The sequence below is a fragment of the Papio anubis genome, chromosome 9 (genome assembly GCF_008728515.1).
Source record: "Papio anubis isolate 15944 chromosome 9, Panubis1.0, whole genome shotgun sequence".
NCBI classification, from domain to species: domain Eukaryota; kingdom Metazoa; phylum Chordata; class Mammalia; order Primates; family Cercopithecidae; genus Papio; species Papio anubis.
In genome coordinates this window covers 34,974,234-34,996,076 of record NC_044984.1, presented here as the reverse complement: position 1 = coordinate 34,996,076, position 21,843 = coordinate 34,974,234, and the positions used below count along the sequence as shown (strand labels likewise).

Genomic DNA, 21,843 nt, shown 5'->3' with positions numbered 1-21,843 from the left:
AGCACCTCAGGGAAGAAAGAATTTTCAAGTTCTGGCAGGCCCACAGGCCCTGGGTCCTCCGAAAGAGTCACTCTTCTACAAAGCAATCAAATGAGTTTTCAAACCATTATGCCAGAATGCTGCATCCATTAGCAATATATACTTTTCTTTCACTAATACTGGTATTTCTCAAAGCATCTGTTTTACTTCCTTGTAAAAAGTTGTCTTCAAAGTTGATTTACAAGTGCCAAAAGGAAAACTGGTCTGATTTATTGGTAATGATATCTATCAGACAAAAGCAGTATTAATACAGCTTAATGAGCCATCTTATCTGTGACTTTGCATCAACTAAATTCAGGCCTTTTCAAAACAAACTCGTCCTCCAACAAGTCTTTTGAAAGATATGATACATTCTCTGACAGCAATGACGAAAAGGGAAACTATCAAAATATTCTCAGTAACAACAAAGTTTTTGAAGTATGGGTATAGTCTCAGAAAAAAAAAAAAAACCTCGATTAAGAGATTAACTGGATGAATAAATTTTGTGTATTTGTTTTTCTTTAAGTCATATTACTTTCTAATTACATGTCCAACAAGAGAATAGGAAAATCTACAAATAAATAACGTCATTTTTACATGACAGTACCGTCTATCATCAATAAAATCTTTTAATAACTATAATAAATGTGTGCTGAAGGACACGAACATACAAATTCTCTCCCCGGACACCGCAAAAGCCATCACTTTTACAAATGGCTCATTAGGTTTTGCAGAGAAGCACACATAATCTATATAAATGGATTATGTAAGCTAACTGGCCAACGCGGAGTTATAACCAAGGTGACCATATAATTTATCATCCAAATTGGAATGCTTTTGAGAATATACTGGGACACTATTAATAATTATGCTGGGACTGCCCAGGCGAAATAGGACTCTATTTATCAGCCAGGATCTTGATCATTAGTGCTAATGAGCTAAGCCAAGAGGGACTAAGTGAAATTCATCATTATATTTGTCATATGGAACTATCAAGGGTATTTTTCAGTACAGTTTACACCACACTCCCTGTAGATCCCAGTGAATATTTCTTTTTCCTGCAAGTATTAAAAAAAGACTGTTGTCTCTGATAACTGATTTATTTATGCTTTATAAAGATTTGGCTTACCAGAAGATAATTTTAAACATTTAAAACATAATTCCCAAAATAAAAAGTCCATTTTGTATGAACTAAGTAATTAGTGAGATACTGCCGAAAACCAAGTCAGTGGTCTTCATGACTAAATAAAACAGCTGCCTCACAATACAGAGGGGAAAAAAAATTGGAATGGGAATCACCGTGACAAAATACATGAAGGAGTGGCACAAAGGATCAAGATGTCCATAAAATAGGAATTCCAAATGAAAGGAGCAAATGGAAAAATAACAGTCAAAGAATAATAGAAGAAAGATGATCCCAAGACCTCAGTATTCACCTTTACCCTTGGACTGAACCACCACTACAAGAAGTTGGATGAGAAAAGACATCAAAAACATTTTCTCAGATTCTCTCTCAGAAACATTTTCTCAGTATCCCAGAAATGTTCTCTTAGTTTCTCTCCGGGTCCTCTAATTATTTTTTATTCCCATTTCTATGAATTAGAAATGAAGTCCGGTATAAATAATTTTAAAATGGAAAAGACGTTAACAATGCTAACGGCAATGGGGAAAGAAACCCCACAATTTTAAGTGAGTTGTTCACTTCTCAAAATTTCTGACATTTCTAGGCAGTTGCATAACATGAGAATTAATAAATTACATTTCTCTACCAGCCTACCACGTTACCTTGAAATTAAGGCTCTCGTTTATGATGGTTTTCCGAAGTTTTGCCAAAGCATCAGATTCCTCGGTGGCATTCACAAAGTGGTAATCTCGTATGGCAGGGAACCCTCGCTTATTCAGGAGTTCCTTGGTGATTTTACCTATGCAGGCTTTGCGCTGCCTCTCATCAGAAACATCCAAATGTGTGCCAACGAGAATCACAGGGGAAGAAGAAGCGCGAGCCTGGAGGGAAAGACGCAAAACCCTCTTGTGTTTGCTTTCAAATTGGGCCTGCTCACATTCCTGTTGATATTTGCTTTCCGTGACATTCACTTGAGTGGAAAAGAGAAACTAACAGACTTCAGAAGAAGAAAAGAACAACTGTCCTTTTTTCCTTAAACCTAAGAAAACAACGTAACCTAGACATTTTAAAAAATCATTTTTAGGCCTTCCTTAATCCAATTTTTATCCCTTTTAGGTAGCCTATATAATGGTAGTAGCATAGTTTTCCTTTCTCATCTTCATGCCTTAAGATGAGTTATCCACTCCTAAATAAAATAAGCATTTCATAAACCCACAAATTATATCAAATTAACGTCATATCATGTATATTTTCTCTTCCTTATCTGTGAATTTAATCTTCTAAATTCATTTTAAAGTCATTGAATTTGGAGTCTACAATGAAAGAATAAAAGCCATTCAAACAAGTATGACTGCCACTGTAATATTTGCTCATGTTGGCTAGCTGTAAAAAAGTTAATAAAAGAAACATTAAAAAACACCCAAATTACAAAACAAGCATGTATGCAGCCAAATGACATGGTTAAATATCCTGACACAAGCCTTTTTAAGGACTTTGCTCACAGAAGAGCTCATTGCAGCATCATGCAAGCAGCATTTTAGTCTCAATTCTTAAAAGCCACAGTGTTTGAAGGCATAGCTGACAACAAGACAACAAAGGAAAAGATACAAAAGCAACAAAAGGGAGATTCCAGATATAACAGCATAATAATCTGAGACCACTTAAAGGATACAATCTGAAGGATTTCACCCTAAATGGCCCCTGAGTACCAAGTTGATGATATATATAGATTGCTTTTCTTTAATATAGCTTATTTTAAATTAGAAAAATTTAGATTTCATTTAAGAAATAATATGATTAAAAAAACAGTTGAACATATATATTTTCAAGTTTTACAGCATAAAAGAATTTCGGGTTACCAATAACATTCACCAATATGGAACATACCATTTTCATGTTATGATTTAATTACTCTGAAAGTTTCCCAACTCAAAACTTTAGTGCTTCTTTTAAGAAAGTATTTAAAGAGACTGAAGCAACTGTTTGCCCAAAATAAATTAACGTACACACACACACACACACACACACACACATTATTTTCTATTTTCTATTTTCAAAAGATCAGAATAAATCACCTTTATATTGAAGAGCCAAGGCTTCATGGCATCAACTTCAGCCTGTCCTTTGCTAAGGTCATAGACAGCAAGGTACAATGCTCGCTGCGTCATAAAATGAGGATGAGTACTATAGAATTCCTCACGACCTAAATAAAGATTAGAGACAAATTTTTTAAATCTTTCAAACAACAGGCAAGAACTCTTTTTAAAAAAATATCTGGGGGAATAATACTATTTTTTATTTAGCATACTAATAAGAGAAAAACAACAGTAATGTTTAGAGAACTATTCTGGGTTTTTACAAGGGATTGACCACTTTTAGCATATATGGCACCAACCGATCAAAATACCTAGCACCATATTGTTACCAACATATCCCTCCATGTTCTCCTCCATTCTGGAGGCAAGGGTAAAATTAGGAGAAGTAAAGGGCTTTGGAATAATTCTATACAGTCTACCAGGTTTCTGGATATTAGAACAGAAAGTTCAGTTTTTGAATCCCTGTTCAAAACAAATGGTAAAAGTGAATTTTAAAATTCTATAGAAAGAAATACCTGCAAAATCCCACACATTCAGAACGAGATCTCTCTTTCTTTTGCCTCTTATTTGGATAGGCCAGTCTTTCACATCTATGCCAACTGTGGCACTTTGCATTCCAAGATCTGATTTCTTGGTTTTCATTAATTGCTGCAACAAGGTGGTTTTACCACTCCCAGTATTTCCAACAACCATAAGTTTCATTCGGTTATAGGGCACAGCCTTTTTTAACCGCTGCTGAAGAAACCTAGTATTTGAAATATAAAAATAAAATAATAAACTGTTGAAAAGTACACTTAAGATTTAGGTGAGTTCTTTTGCATGTCACACTATTCTAAAATATAATATCCAAAAGACTGCATAGCTCATATAACTAATAATGTACATGTCTTTCAGAGTACTGTTAACGCACATATTTTGCTAGAGATTTTAGTGTGGTTGATAATATTTGGTAAAATCATCAAAGAAAAAATGTTACACTATCGCCAGAAATAATCAAAAGGCCAAAATACATTTGCAAGACTAATTAGAATACGATATGCAATATATATACATCTATATATACACACATATACATACATACATGTATACATATTTGAATTTCTTTAAATAGTATGAAAAGCCCTGTAAATTACAGGCCAGGTGTGGTAGCTCATGTCTGTCATCCCAGCACTTTGGGAGGCTGAGGCGGGTGGATCACGAGGTCAGTAGCTCAAGACCAGCCTGGCCAATATAGTGAAACCCCATCTCTATTAAAAATACTCAAAATTAGCAGGGCATGGTGGCAGGCGCCTATAATTCCAGCTACTTGGGAGACTGAGGCAGGAGAATCGCTTGAAGCCAAGAGGCGGAGGTTGCAGTGAGCCGAGATCAGTCCATTGCACTCCAGCCTGGGCAATAACAGTGAAACTCAATCTCAAAAAGAAAAGTAAAGAAGAAAAGAAAAACCCTATAAATTATAAAGTATAAAATTTCACAAAGTCCATATGACATAGAAACAAGGTATACATATATGTATACTGTTATAATAAAGCTTGATAATAAGGTCATATTAGTTACATTATATATATGTGTATATATACACATATATGGTATATATGATGTATAGATATGTATTCATATATATCACATATGCATATAATAGTATATATGTATAGTGAGATCACCTTACTTCATAAATAAATAAATATAAACTATTATACTATCAGCAACTGTTAACAAGCTTTCATCCCTAATGATCTTAATGCAAAAACTGAACTAAATAGAAGTGTTTAGGTAGCTTAAAAACTACCTTTAAACTAATAGATTTAAAGTGTTATCAAAAATATAATGGATAGATAAAGATACATTTTGAAATATGTTAAAATGTTGCCACAGTCTCAAATTAGAGAAAAAGACTAAATCATAAGTCACTACATCGGAGTAGTGACCAATTCATTCCTATTACTAATAAGAATCTCACCAACATTCCTGATGATATGACCAAAAAAGATTACTTTTCTTGATTTATTTATTTCTTAAGAATGCACCACTATTCGAAAAATGGCTTTCTTCAAAAAGCAAATGATGCTTACAATTTCTAACTTGCTCCAGGTCTTTCTGTCTTCTCTGAAAATGTTAAACATGTTTAAAAATATTTAGATATATATTTTGATAATACAGTATAATACACTGAAAGCTAGTTCTACTAAATGTTTAGTAAGAATTGAACCAATTTTTATATAACCATCTTTTCCAGTTTCAAGAGAGAAAAATAATTGTGTAGGATGAAGGGTAGTCACAATTAGCACAAAAGTTAACAAATTCTTTCCTTTAAAATGAAATCAAGCTCAGGAGGAGTTCAGAAAACAAAATCCTTCCTCATAAAAAGAGATGAAGTTAAATACAAATTTAAGAGATTTTAGGCAGAAGAGAATGAGTAAGTATAAATCACTGGTAATTAAACAATTACTAATTGTATGCCAGGCACTGTGTTGGATGCCAAGATTTGAATAGTGACTGAACACAGCTATGGTCTCTGCCTTGGGGGATATTACAGTCAAGTTGAGAGGTGATGACAGAAATGAGGTCTGCAATGTTCATACAGTAACTGTGGAAAAGGGAGCAAAGGATTTTATGAGAAAGTAATAAGACCAATGTGCTGAAAGGGAATAAAAAGGGGGATAAAATCCATTATCAAAGATACTTAAAGTGCTTAAAGTGTAAAGACCAGAAACAGTGATACTTGAGAAGTTTTGGTGCTTTCAAAACTGATCAAGGTGAGTAGATTACTCATCCTAACGGGCAAAATAGAAGTTAGTAATTTCATATGATGTCAGTAATGATAATGCTTTAAGATGTAAGAGGCATATGTTACCTAGTTGCTATATGAAATTCAGTGTGAGAAGTTATTAAACTGTGCTATATTTCTTTAGATTGTGTAATCGAGAGACCAAATCACAATACTTATTTTCTTTTAGAGTCTACTCCAGTGAAAAGACACAGAAGGAGGAGAAGCTGCTCTCAACATTAGCCTGGCTAAGAAGAATGAAAAATCTCTACAGTGGCACCACAGAAACGCATTCATTAAATGAAAGGCAAATGACACAGCATATTAATGCCAAATATTACTATTCATTTTTCCCTAAATTGTAACAATGTACGTCCATCAAAGTCACAGAAAGTAGAAAATCTGAAATAAATTTAATAAAAACAAATAGAAAAAAAATTATCTAACCTTATGATGTCTTTGGCTTTACATCCTATATGTTTAAAATCAAAGTTAAGACGCAGTTCATCCAAAGGAAGATCCCATATTTTGCTTAATTTCCCCATTTCATTGGGAAAGGATCTTAGTTCCAAGTTGTAACTGACATCCAGAGATGTCAGATTTTCAAGACAGCCAATCTCAGGAGGAATCTAAATGGAAAAAAAGGGGCAAAAGCTGTTGGTGGGAAGGAAGAAATGTGTTCTGCCAAAAAACAAGATGATAAGAAACAAGAAAGGCTCACAGATTCCATCAGCAGCTTGCACAATCTTTCAACAGAGTTCTAAAACTTTCCAAAGGTTTGTCATAAGTTGTCAGTATGTGTTTAAAAACATGAAAACTTACATATAAAAACTTACTCCCAAACAATCTATGTCACTCATCTGTAATCTTAAAAAACCCCATCTCCTTTGGTAACATACTTCATCTCTTCAAGACATTGAAAGTAAGGAAGTTCTTACCACAAAATGGATTTGGTTATCCAAATCCATTATCTGTGGCTTCATTCTGCTCCTTCAGTAAAGGAAAGAAGACCTAGAGTCACTACAAACCTGCATGCAATTTAGTATTCTCAAAGTAAAGCAACATGCTTATATTTTAGGCGGCATCCTAATTGGAGTGATTTCTCTTCTGTTTCAAATTTTTAAGTAATATATACTGTATTTATAATAGAAAACACTCATTTGCTGGCAAAAAATCAGGTAGCAAAATATATGCACAGTTTTTCTGAACCTCACAGTGTCAGACACTTAATTCTTTTGGTTTTGTAGGCAATACGCTAGAACTTGAAAAAAAAATATTTTCTGAGACAAATAGATGATCAATTTCAGATTTATAACAGAGAGAATGGAGCAAAACAAAAAAGATTGATCCATTAGGGTGACACGTAGCATGGTGCAGGAATGCAGAAATTTAAGAATGTACCAAAGAAAGCTGAAAAACAAGTAATATAGTACACAGGCCAGCAACAACTTGAGAAAAATGGAGCATCTAAGAGTCTGTTAACAGATTGGACAGAGATTTAGTGATACAATGACACATAGCATAACATCAATCTATAATTATGTATAATTCATATAATCCTTAAAAAATATAGCACAAAAGTATTTTTTAAGGAAATTATGCTGTGTTACCATATCCATTTACCATAGGGTAGGCTTACAACTTATTTAAAAACCAAAAAAATTGAATAGTATTGATATTTACAATGCTTATTTTGAATTTATAATTATTAAATGACATCAACTACTATTCCATAGAACACTCTTTATGAGGTAGTACTATAAAGAACTGTGTATTAGTAAAACATTCTAAGTTTTTTTGTCATAGTTAAGTAACAGTTAAGAGTAACTTGAGTTAATCTATAATATGTTATATGATAACATCACACATAATTTGAAATGAATATTCTAATAATTTTTACTTTGTACAAATGTTGGGTAGACAAATTTATATCTAGCTGTTTATCTTTCAGATTAAAAGGTTCTGATAAGTATTGTATATTGTTTTATTGTTTAGTGGAAATATTACAGCTACTACTTTTAAATATTGTCAAAAGCAGATTTTTTTAAATTGTCAGTGTGAGAATAGAAATTAAATTAAGTGACACACCATTAGTAGTTGTTCTTATTTTTGAATTTAGTGGAAATCTGAATTTATAGTTGACAGGAATTTATAGTTAACAGGATGCTTCTAGTTTCATGAAATTGGTATTTAGAAGCTAAATATCACTTAAAATGATAATTTGTGATGATGCAAATCATAAAGTGTATTTTTTAAGTGGCAATAATTTTAAAAGTGACATCTTACCTCTTTCAGTTTATTGTGAGAAAGATGCAGTTTCTCTACTCTAGACCATAAATACGCTTTTTCACTCAAGTCCAAGATGCTGATCTGATTATGGCTAAATAAGAGTTCCCTTAAGTTCAAAGATTTCCAGTGTGCAGGACCTGGTAGACATTGAATATCATTGCTGCTCATATCTAAAGACCGCAAGCTATAACAATACAATGGAAAGATGTAAATCATATGAGTATTTCCAAAATACATGAAATAACATCACAAATAATTTTCCTCAGGGTGAGAATAAGGTGTAATGCCAAACCAGCATTATTGACATATGAGTATGCATGTGATTTGACAGCCTGAAGTTGAACCACCAGAGTTTAAGAACCATGAGCTGGGCAAGTTACTTCATCTCTTATGAAGTGGAGATAATAACAGTGGCTATTGTAGGGGATTATTAGGAAGATTAAAGAGGCGAACCACTGTAGAGTAGTTAGAATAGTTCGACACATTCTAAAGCTAGATGTAAGTTAGCTATTATAGGTTTGTGTAACACTCACTATGGCTAAATTATAATTATTATTTCCCTAAATATGAGCTCACAGAAGAGTTCTTGTAGCATCATGCAAGCAGCATTTTAGTCTTAATTCTAAAAAGCCACAGTGTTTGAAGGAATAGCTGACAGCAAGAAAACAAAGGAAAAGATAGATTTACACATATATTTTATGAATTTGGTTTATCATGTATGATATAATTAGAATAGAATTTAAGATTACAACACAATCAAGATCGAATTAATGCCTCAATTTAAAGTTAACAGGAAACTTCTGGTTTCATGAAATTAACCAAAATACCTCAAAAACCTGGAACTACATAAACTTGCCTAATCTTCACCCAAAATTTCACTCAAACACAACTTAAGCATAATGTCAAAGTTAAGGGTATTCTGGCAACATATCAAGTTCCACTAACATTTTAAAAGTTAAAGTGATAGCCAGTATAATCTCATTTCATTATACTAATACAGCAATTAATTAAACAATCCTAAGTTGTTTTTACACAATGATCCACTAAATTAATATAAAAGTTTCCATTTTAAGTAATGAGTTGGGTCTTTTATCTAGTGAAAATCATTCATACATACAAAAACATTAAGCTAAGTAGGTTTAGAAAGCAATTACCTCCATATGACTGAATCGAAATCATGTTTCTAAAGGTTCTGTTCCAGCTGATGTGCTTTTAAAATTAAAAAAACAATAAACTTACTGTGGAAGATTTAAAATTGCTTCTGGAATACATGTAAATTTGTTTTGAGATAATTTTAGGCTTGTCATGGAAGGAGGCAAGAAAGGCATAGCAGCTAAAAGAAAAAAAATGAGATAAACATTTTAATCATTTTACCCAGATTTCCATTAAATTCAAAAATAGGAACAGCTACCAATGGTGTTTAATTTAATTTAATTTCTATTCTCACACTGACAATTTTTAAAAATCCACTTTTAAAAATAAAGTAATAGCCTTAATACTTCCACTAAACAATAAAACAAAATGCCATACTTACCAGAATCTTTTAACCTGGAAGCTAAACAGCTATTTAAATATAAATTTAACTACCCAACATTTGTACAAAGTAAAAATTATTAGAATATTCATTTCAAATTATGTGTGATGTTATTATATATCATATAGATTAACTAAAATTACTCTTAACTATAGCAAAACAACTTTGAACACTTTACTAATATACAGCATATTATAAGGACAAAAATTATTTATGGTACTAGCTCATAAAGAGTGTTCTATGGAATAATAATGGGTGTTATTTAATGAAAGTATTCTTTGACCATATAATCTTAAGAGATTGGGAAACATTCGGTAAAATAAAGTAAAATATCTGAGTTCTCAAAACTCTGGTGTATTTTATGAATTTTTTTATTTTTTACTTTTTTATTTTTTACATTATTATTATTATTATTATTATTATTATTATTATTTGAGACAGAGTCTCTCTCTGTTGCCCAGGCTGGAGTGCAGTGGCACGATCTCATCTTAATGCAATCTCTGCCTCCCAGGTTCAAGAGATTCTCCTGCCTCAGCATCCTGAGTAGCTGGGATTACAGGTGCGGGCCACCATGTCCAGCTAATTTTTTGTATTTTTAGTAGAGATGGGTTTTCACCATGTTAGCCAGGATGGTCTCGATCATCTGACCTCGTGAACCGCCCGCCTCGGCCTCCCAAAGTGCTAGGATTACAGGCGTGAGCCACTGCGCCTGGCCTATTTTGTGAATTCTTAAGAAGGAAATGCAGTATGAGGTACCTCCAAGGAATAAAATTCTGTGAAACACAATTTGGGAAATAGAAAATCACACAGCCTGTTTTCTTATCTGTAAAAGAGTGCAGCTAGATCAGATGAACGCTGAGATACGTGAAATATCTACAAATCTACGGTTCTGTGAAAATGGCTTGAGGAATTAGTTATTAGCATTTTCAAGGTTAAAAAATATGGGTTATGATTTATCTAGACAATCTTCAAGGGTCAAAATGTTCCAGGACACTCCCAGAAGCTGTCTTCCTGAGAAGCAGAATGATACATATTATACCTCACCTATTGGCAAAATAAATGAGTAGAAATGATTCTCCACTTAAGACTTCAGAGTCTTGAGTTTCATATGTTGTATGGAAAACATTCATAAGGCCACAAAACTAAAACTATATTTTACATGGGATTTATTTATTTATTTATTTATTTTTTTATTTTATTTTATTTTTTTACAGAGTCTTGCTCTGTCGCCAGGCTGGAGTGCAGTGGCATGATCTCCACTCACTGCAACTTCCGACTCCCTGGTTCAAGCGATTCTCCTGCCTCAGCCTCTCGAGTAGCTGGGATTACAGTCACATGCCACCACGCCTACTAAAAAAAACTAAAAATTTTTGTGTTTTTAGTAGAGACAAGGTTTCACCATTTACATGGGATTATTTTTTAATGGTTAGTGGTCTTGCTCAGATGTCACCTCCGTGGGGCATCTTCTCAAATGTAAGACCACTTTTCAAACTATTAAGCTTGTGTAGTGCAAAGCAAACAGATTTTGAACTGGGGCCCATTCAAACTTTCACAAGATAATTAATTACATGCACCTGTAAACATCACACAAAAAAATCTCGCTGCTTCAATTTCCTCAACTGGGCAGAGGTCATACCTGTCCTAGGTACGACGACCATTAGGATCATTGTGAGATTCAGCTGAGATGACACACTGACCATACACAGGCTTCGGGGTCATTTTGGATGCTCCTCTTTCCAGACCCAACTTAAATGTCACAGGAACAGAAAGGCTTCCCTGACTCCACAGTCTGAATCAGATTCCCCTGAGGTACCACAGAGTATCCTGAAACTTTTCCACAGAAGGTACCACAATATAAAATTACATTTATTTGTGCCATCATTACTTAATGTTTGTCTGTCCTCTGAACTTAATCACAAGTTCCTTAAGGACAGAGACCGAGTTTGCTTTGCTTACTAGTGAGTGAGTGAATCACTCTATCTCCAGTTTCAGGATCATAGTTAGAATGTGGCCAATATTCATGAGAGGAGGAGGAAGGGGGGGAGGGATAAATGAGGAAAATACTATCCAAATTAAGATGGCTTTGATCATTATTAGTTTCTGAAAGCTCTGACAAATTAAAATACCATTAATAAGCAGTCAAGCCATATTCTGCTATTAAATAGAATTAAAAATTATTTTACTGAGTCAGGTATAGAATAATCACATAGGTGGCAAGAAGTGAGTATTCTCTATGAAGGAAGATAAAATATGGGGAATTCCTGTTTATTATCATAAAAGTATTTTGTTCCTTAATATTAAAATGTTCATTTAGGATACAAATGAACATAATTTCCTCTATTATTTCATAAGCTAAGAGAATGCAGGGGATTCTACAACTTTTAATAAAAGTGATGATAATAATTTGCATTATTGTAATGTCTTGCGAAGCACAAGAGCTGATTGAATATACATTAACTTCACTAAATTGAAAACTATTAAATGATTAATTTTGTTTCTAACAACAGCATTAAGAGTAATCATATTTATCATACAAAAAATTGCTGAAGAAACTTCAGTATGAAAAACAGTATTTCAGTATAAGGATGCCTTACCCAGCTCAGGCAGTCATGTTTAGTTGAAGACTAAAAGGAACCACAGTGTACTACACAGTAGGCCAAGTAACCATCATTTTAACCTCTGACAATAAAAATGTGATAACTTTGTTTAAATTATAGACTATTTTTAGAGCAGTTTAGATATACAGAAAAATTGAGCAGACAGTCCAAAGACTTTCAATACATCCCTTCTCTCACCACCACTACCCCACATATATTTTCCCCTGTTATTAACAATTTGCATTAGTTTGGCACAGTTGTTCCAATCGATGAGCCAATATTTGACACATCATTATCACTCAAAGTCCATAGTTTACATCAGGGTTCATTCTTTGTACTGTACATTCTATGGGTTTTGACAAGTATACAATGGCACGTATCCCCCACTGTAGTATACAAAACAGTTTCACTGCCCTAAAAATCCTCTGTGCTTTACCTATTCATCTCTCCCTCCCCTAACCCCTGACAACCATTGATCTTTTTAATGTCCTCATAATTGTGTCTCTTCCAGAATGTCTTATAGTTGGGAACGAATAGTATGTAGCCTTTTCAGATTGGCTTCTTTCACTTAGCAATATGCATTTACATTTCTTTCATTTATTTTCATAGTTTGATAGCATTTTCTTTTATTGCCAACCTGCTAATTTTATTTTTTAAATTCAGCATAATATTTAAACTGAAATGCCACCTTTCAATCCCCACCTAAAGGGTCCATATGTGACTCATCTTGTACAACTTAGAGGGCCTGGAAAGGAGGAGACCCACACAGAACACTTACCAAGAAAATTCATTCTGGCACTGAAACTCTCCACTTTAGGACAAGCCTCAAGAAAGTTCTCTGATAGGGATGAAATGTGGTTTTTACTAAGGTTTAAAATCTTCAGTTCCTTCAGTCTCAAGGGGGAGCATATCCCTGATATTTTATTTCTAGTCACAAGAGACAAGATAATGATTAAATTGCATAAATTCATATGCTTTAAAGAAAAAATACCAAAAACAATTTGCTTTCAAAGAATAGCATCGAAGAGGACTCATTAATTTAAAAATTAGTTGTGAAAATGTAAGTCATTGATAAAAGTTGTAATATTCATTGTCTCAGTTTTTTATTATATATAATAATACTTATACATTATAATAAATATATATATTATTATATTTTTTTTTTTGAGACAGAGTCTCGCCTCTGTCACCCAGGCTGGAGTGCAATGGCGCGATCTCGGCTCACTGCGACCTCCGCCTCTTGGGTTCAAGCGATTCTCATGCCTCAGCCTCTGAGTAGCTGGGATTACAGGCACGCACCACCAACCCCGGATAATTTTTGTATTTTTAGTAGAGATGGAGTTTCACCATGTTGTCAAAACTCATGACTATACAAATGTCAGCATATTTTGTTAACATCAGCATATTTAGGCAGTCCTTTTATTTTTAATGAGCTCTTTCTTACCCTTCTAAAATGAGCTGCTCCAGTTTCTCTATCACATCAGCAAGGTTCTCAGGAACAGAAGACAGCTGGTTATATGACAGGTTAAACTGTTTCAGAGTTGGACATTTCACTGCAGGATCTAAAACCACTGAGGGTCCAATGTCATTTCGAGAGACATCAAGGTTAGCAACACAACTCATTTTCAACAAGTAAGAAGGAAATGATGTAAATTTATTACTGTGCAAGTCCAAATGTGTCAAACTCTTCAGAGTCTGAAAAGACAAGAGTTTAAAATTCTAAAGTGAACCATCTGAGGAACTTAAGTCTAGCTAATATTTCTGCCTTACACACCTCTGGTAACTAGAACCATCAAGAATTTTCAAAAAGTTGAAAACACAATCCACAACAGAATTTCAGTATACTGATTAGCCCAATCACCTCTGCTTATAGCATGGGTAAAACCAGCAAAATTACAACGGTAGACTGTAAAAAGCAGGTTCATGAAAATAGAGTTGAAAGCTTCCTTCAGCTTTTTTGTAAATTATTTCCAGAAAGAGCAAAATGGAAGCAGAATAGGCCTCAACAAATATTTGAATTAATGATTTAAGAAAAAGCACAACATAATCCTGGGAATATGTTTTAAATGCTGTCAGAAATTGTTACATATTTTGATATATATAAGATTTAACCATAAAAATAGTTACATACAATATGTGTTTCATTTTAGAACCTCTTCTTTTTTATGAAACTTTTTGTTTCAAATTTCTACTTTCCATTTTTAAGCAGTTTATAATTTTACAATGATAACAGCAAACCCCTACTTACATATTACGTCGACTTTTTACAACTTTGTTATGTAATACTCTTAAAGAGCTCAAATGCCAAAAACAATCACTTCTCTATGTTCTTCTTTATATATCAGTATATTTATCCACACAAGAAATTCTAGACTTTGATATGATTATAGAGGCTTATTAATGACTCTTTGCCTCAGAAGTTGTTTCAAAATTCCTGCCTTTGTTTCAGACCCTTATTAACTTATTCCAAAGTAAAGATTTTAAAATTATTCCCAGGGTTTAATCAGGAAATTTTCTTATAAAAAGGAACATAGTTGAGACTCTTTGACAATAACAAACAAACAAACAAAGTACCATCTAATGGTGTCATTTTGAAATTTCCCTAAGAGAAGGTTCTGAGCTTGTCCAGTCATTGAATGCCAGCATGTCTCACCTTATCACCATCTCTTCCAATTCTCTTTGTTTTAACTAGACTAAATCTCAGAATTATTTCACTTGCTCATTTAACAAATATTAATTGAAGTATTACCAAGTTTCAGGCATTAATGCCTCCACAAATCAATTCAGTAAGTATCTACTAAACTTCTACCATATGTCAGGTCTCACTAGGCACTGGGAATAGACAGAAACAAGCCTGAAACAAGTCCTGTCCTCAAGGAGTTCACAGTTTAGTGAGGGCAAAGGTACTTTAAATCAAATTGGATGACTGAATGAGAATTAGAGGGAAAGCATCATGTGTTATGGAAATGGAGGTTAGGTGGCCAGGTTGGCTGGAGGGTAGAAGGAAAAAGGAAGAGAAGCAGAGAGTGATGAAGTGACATTTAAATTGAGCCCTGGGTGACTTGAAGTATTTAGCAAGGCAAAGAGGTGAAGAGAGAAAGACACATTTTAGACATTACAGCATGGCTGGAGGAGTGGGTCACCTTTCTTTCTTCTCTCTGTCTCCAGATATAAAAACTTTACAGAGAAAAACACCCCTTAAATATACTTAAAATTTATGTAATATTGCCTTTAAAACATCTCAAAATTATGGTAATTTTTTAGACTTAAAAAGGGGGAAATGCATTTGCAACAAGACTTTTTTTTTTTTTTTTTTTTTGAGATAGGGTCTCACTCTGTTGCCCAGGCTGAAGTACAGTGGTGCAATCTTGGCTCACTGCAACCTCTGCCTCCCAGGATCAGGCAATTCTCCTACCTCAGCACCCAGTAGCTGGGACCACAGGTGCACCCCACCACACATGGCTAATTTTTTGTATTTTTGGTAGAGACAAGATTTTGCTGTTGTTTACGCTGGTCTTGAACTCTTGAACTCAGACAAATCCGCCTGCCTCAGCCTCCAAAGTGCTGGGATTATAGGCATGAGTCACCATGCCCAGCCTTGAGAATTTAATTTAACAATTTAAACATTTGCATTAAAATAATTTTAATTTTCATATCTTCTTTGGCTTTCAAAACTATTTTGATCTGTAGTACATACAAATGTTGAGCAAAGTCAATTTTCAGAGAGCTATCCTATCAACAAACTATATTATACTTTAATTCTTATAAGACAGGGACTTTGACCAAAAATAAAAATCTTTTAAGTTACACATTATTTTAAACTGGAAAAAAAAATAAGCCACAATAATCATTTAGTTGAATCTATTTTACAGATGAGAAAATGAAGGATTAGAGCAGGAGGAGTGACATGTTCGTATTGTCACACAGTTGTAGCTGAGTCAGAGCCAGTACTACCAAACCAGGTCTAATTCTAGTTTACCTAATCTAATTTAAATAGTTGACGTTGTCTTACTTGAATTAAATGATTAAAGTTTAATCAATATACACTTGATAGACTTTAACATGTACTCTGTACAAAACCTAGAATTTCTTTCTAATCAGATCTGTTTCCACGGCCTGCCCTCAAAGATGCTCCTGAACATCACACAGACTAAGATATGTGTGCAAAAACCAGAAGAACGGGGGACTTATTGCCCAGTGACACAAAAGCAGAATGTTCTTTTAAAAGACTTAATCAGGCAAACTAGATATAAATACAAAAGCTCTTCAAACGTCTTAAAAGTTACAAGGATAAATTAAATTTACTTCACATAGCTGTTGTGGAAAGCTCGTGAGTGCATTCTGGTGAAGCTCCAGCTTTTCAAGATGCTCCAAATGACCACTTATACAGGATTTCTGGCTTAGGGCATCAATATCTCTTAGTTCATTTGCTGAAAGGTCTAGTGATGTAATATATTCTCTCTCAGAAGCCAGAGAAGAAATGCTGTCTGAATGCCTCATATGGGATTGAAGTTTTGATGACCCTTTTGTCAAAAACAGACAGACAATGGAAATATAAGCAAATAATTCAAATTCATGTAGTGAAAGTTTACTGAGCACCTCCTAGCAATCAGGCTTTCTTCAGGGCACTGAAGATTCAGTAGAAAACCAAACTATGGAGTTTACATTCCAGTGGCAGAGATGAACAGTAGATAAAAAGTGTTTAATCAGGTGGTATAAATGGTGTGGGAAAAAGAAAAAGAAAACTGGAAGAGAGGATGAAGAGTGGCACTGGTGGGAGGTGTTATTTACATTTCAGAAAACTTGTAAAAATAAAGACTAACGTGTTCTATAATATTCAAGAAAGGTAAATTTTAAATGTATACTTCATTTTTCTATAGCTTATGGGAAATTATGTAAGATGAAACTGGCCCCAAGAATATTTGAATAATTGGAGGAAATTCAACCAAACACTGTATTCTGCCCAAAGTATCTATTCACTTATGATTACATCCAAATACTTACTGAGTGAATCATCTGAAGATAATATTTTTCTTTTTCTCCTCAGTAAATCTTCATGATCAAAAATGGGCCCCTATTAAAAAAATGATATTTATAATAAAATTGCTGTCACTTGTTGGATAAGAGGACATTTTTATAAGGAAAGAACCATGAAATTTTAATAGGGTTAAATGGTATTTATAATTATGGGAAAAAATAGGCAAGTAAAAACTAAGAACCCAATTATGAAGATAAAAGAAAACAATTCAGTTTTGTGCTCAAATGACCTTAGTATCTACTCTTTCTCTTTTGTTTTAAATATAAGGAAACTGAAAAACAGAAAGGTTGAGTCAAAAAGCTATATCTATATAATTTCTCTCATTAACCAAACTACTTTTTATAACTAAATTTATATATAAATTCGAAAGAGCATATATAAAGCTGAGAGCTAATTTAACCGATTCAACTATAGTCATTCATTTCACCCATCTTAAGGTCTAGAATTAACATATAACAACACTGATATTTTTAGTACTCAGCTATAATCAAAATTAGAGCATAGGTTAGAATAGATCCTTCAAAGTGAACCTGAGAATAAAGTGGCTCCCAATTTCCTCAACTAGAATGATCAAACTCCTCATGCAAATATGCAATAGTCCTTCTATAGTTCCAAAACAGACAGGAGGTTGAAATAATAATAATGGTGTCTAAAAAATTAAATAACTTTCAATACACCTATAGATATAGATATAGATATAGACAAAGATAAGTAATGAATTATATTATGCTACTCCATCTTGTTCAGTGTCCTTCAGACTTCTGTCTGGTTTCTTAGAAATCACTATAAGATTTCTAGCTAAAGTGTTCATGGAACCAACCCACACCATTAGGTACAGGTCTAGCCTGGGCTCTTTTCAGACATGAAGTTCTGAAAAGTAAAGAAGAAGAAAACCATCTTGAAGTGTACTGCAAGTATACATATATATGCCCCAAACAAATTCCTACCCTGCATACTCAAAAGACTACAAATGTGAATTTAGCATAATTTACATCTACTGTGTTTTCATATATATACATATATAAAACATCTCAAAATTATAGTTTTCATACATCAGGGAAATCCCTACCAATTGTTCCTAGCTTTGGCATAAATTTTAGTTATCAAGAGAATGTCAGTAGCAAAACACAACATAATCACAATTCAACTTACCAAGGAACTGGAATGCCTTTGCAAATTTGGTGAGCAACGTTGTAATACGGCATCTCGGTAAAATTCTCCTACACTAATTGAATTTGATTTCTTTTTCACAAGAAATGAGCCTTCACTTCCTATTTTGAAAATGATAAAGTAACATGAAAGTGAGTATGAAAAGCTTACTCAATCATAAGATCCTTGTTCAGTCATGGAAGATTAAACCTATTTTTATTAATGGAAATTTCACAGTCCATTTCCTTTGTAAAATCTTTAAAATAGAAATGATAAGCCATGTTGGTTTTTCACTTTAAAAATTCAACAACATTTTTCTTCACCCATAAATATTTATGGAATGGCTGTTACAGACTAGACACTGGGTAAGCACTGGATAATGATATGCAGGAAAAAAATAAATCTGTCCCTCAGAGGAGCTCATAGTCCAGCAGGAAAAAGCAAAATCAATCAATGGTTACATAAGCTATAACAAATGTGTGTGTGTGCAGAAAGTTTGTATGCAATCTGATCAATGTTACTGCTTTCTGTTTCTCTGAATTTTTTTATAGAGACCACTGTAATAGGATCTAGCAGCATAGGAAAGAGAGTGGATTAACTCCCTGAATTTTTCTTATAAATTTTTCAAATCTTGCTTTAAATGTTGTAATCACACAAATTATTTAACAGCAATTTTGAATATATTCCTATCTGAATTTCATGTTTCATGGTTTCTTTTATGGAATGGTATTAAAATAAACACAATAAATTTGGCTGGCAATAATTATTTTATAAAATAAGGAAAAGGCAGTACTTTCAAAATAATAAATTTACAAAAAAAGATCAATAAATAAATCATATTAAAGATAAATAATGTGAATGCATTTGTGAAAATTATGATTTTTAATTCCCCTACTCTTTATCTTAGAAAAACAAAGAATTCATTTTACTTCAAAACCAAATTATAAAATCTGTATATCCAAATATCCCCTTTATAATATTCAGTATAAATCCTGATATAAACAGTTCCCACCTGGTTCATTACTGAAGTTCAATTAATTCTATAATTTAAATTATTTTAACGCTTAAGAATTTTAATAAAATAGAATTTATAATTTAGTAACAATTACATAATTATAAAGATTATTAAATTATCATAATTATCCCACTTTATATGTTTGTGAAATGTCTATTAGCACATTATTTGTACAAGCAGCATAGTGCATTTTATAATTATTTTATGTTAAAATTTCTAATGTTTTCTTTAAAAATACTTGAAGAGAGTTCTTTCAGGCATGATAGAGCAACAAATGTGAATGAACTTAACCTACTTACATAAACAACAAGAAAACTGGACAAATACATTAAATGACTGGATATAGACACTGGGCGACAGACAGCACAGGACTATGTAATAACTGAAAGAAGGGTAACAAATTATGTGAGCCCTATGATCACTCTGGTCTTCTGCTTGGAGACAAATTAAGGGGCATACACATAAGAAGAAATTTAAACAGTCTCACGGCTTTCCTGAGATGAGGAGATAGACATCAACATTTATGGAGACTACAATAGCTGGGAGTTCTGGGGCAGTTACAGAAAAATAGCTCCAGTAATCTGCATATGGGTTTCTGGAAGATCTACACTAGAAATGTAAAAGGGAATTCTTCCAGAAGAAGAAAATGATACTAACTGCAAACTTAGATTAACATAAAGTGGTTACTTCACTTAAAAAATTATTTTTTATATATAATCCTTAACATTTGCACAACAAACAGCAGAGCTTCAAAATATACAAAGCATAAACAGATAAAACTGAAAAGACGACCAACAAATCCTCAATTACAACTTCAATAGTTCTCTTTCAAATACAATAAATAGAAAGAAAAATCAGTAAAGTCACAGAAAACTTGAGAAATTTTACCAAACAATTTGGCCTATTGATTTGACCCAATAACAGATGAATATACTTTCTTTTCAGTTGCACATGGCACACCACCAAGACAGATCATATAATAATCCATAAAGCATGTTTCAATAAATATAAAAGGATAGAAATCATCAGAGTAGGCTGTCTGACCACAACAAAATTAAATTGAAACCAATAACCAAAAAGTTATCCAGAAAAATCTCCAAATATTTGGAAAATAAACGACAGCCTTCTAAATAACTCATGAATCAAAGAAGTCACAAAGGAAATTAAAAATTTTTTAAATGAATGGAAAGATGACACATCAAAATACTGGGATGCAGTGAAAGTGATATTTATAAGGACATATATAGCCTTAAATAAATGTTTCTGTTACAAAATAAGAAGGTTCTAAAAACCAGAGTTCTAAGCTTCCAAATTAAGAATCTATTAAAAAAAGTCAATTAAAATGAAAATAAGTAAGGAAAGGGAACAATAAAGATAAGAACAAAAGTCAGTGAGAAAGTAACACAAACAATAGAGAAAATCAATAAAACAAAAATCTGATTCTTTGAAGAGATTATTAATAGGATAATTAAATCACTAACAGGATAATTAAATAATTACTATAAGTAACATTAAACAAATAAATTTGGCAACTTATATGAAATGGACATATTCCTTGAAAGTTACAAATTACTAAAACTGACTTAAGAAGTAAAAGAAAATTAAAATAATCATACATCTATCAAGGTTATTAAATTCATAAGTTTAAATCTCCTCCCCACAAAAATTTAAAACCTAGATGGCCTTTGCTGGTGAAGTCTATCATACATTTAAGAAGAAAACACCTTTACACAAACTCTTCTAGAAAATTGTGGAATGGGAAACACTTCCCAATTCATTTCAAGAGGCCAGCATTACTCCCATAATTACAAGGAAGTATAAAACTACAGACTAATATCTCTCACAGATGCAAAATCCCTTTTTTTTTTTTTTTCCTTGAGACAGAGTCTCACACTGTGGCCCAGGCTGGAGTGCAGTAGCATGACCTCGGCTCACTGCAAGCTCCACCTCCAGGTTCATGCCATTCCCCTAACTCAGCCTCCAGAGTAGCTGAGTCTACAGGTGCCCGCCACCATGCCCAGCTAATTTTTTGTATTTTTAGTAGAGATGGGGTTTCACTGTTAGCCAGGATGGTCTTGATCTCGTGACCTCATGATCTGCCTGCCTCGGCCTCCCAAAGTGCTGGGATTACAGACGTGAGTCACTGTGCCCAGCCAGATGCAAAATTCTTAACAAAATTTTAGAAAATAAAATTTAATACTATATAAAAAGGATAAT

General features: G+C 33.2%; 1 protein-coding gene across 23 annotated transcripts in view; it reads right to left on the bottom strand.

The window, feature by feature from the left end:
• The window catches only part of LRRK2 (leucine rich repeat kinase 2), a 145,856-nt gene that overhangs the window by 60,813 nt on the left and 63,200 nt on the right, over positions 1–21,843 (bottom strand). For all 23 annotated transcript variants that reach the window (XR_004175965.1, XR_004175966.1, XM_031650155.1 and 20 more), the window contains 11 exon segments: positions 18,615–18,733; positions 17,429–17,498; positions 16,730–16,947; positions 13,869–14,119; positions 13,203–13,351; positions 9,533–9,626; positions 8,291–8,477; positions 6,452–6,633; positions 3,753–3,982; positions 3,217–3,344; positions 1,804–2,022 (listed from right to left, as the gene is read on the bottom strand). Coding sequence is in view for 21 of the 23 variants with exons in the window: in XM_031650155.1 (XP_031506015.1) it covers positions 1,804–2,022; positions 3,217–3,344; positions 3,753–3,982; positions 6,452–6,633; positions 8,291–8,477; positions 9,533–9,626; positions 13,203–13,351; positions 13,869–14,119; positions 16,730–16,947; positions 17,429–17,498; positions 18,615–18,733 (1,847 nt within the window). In the remaining 2 variants the exon portion in view is untranslated.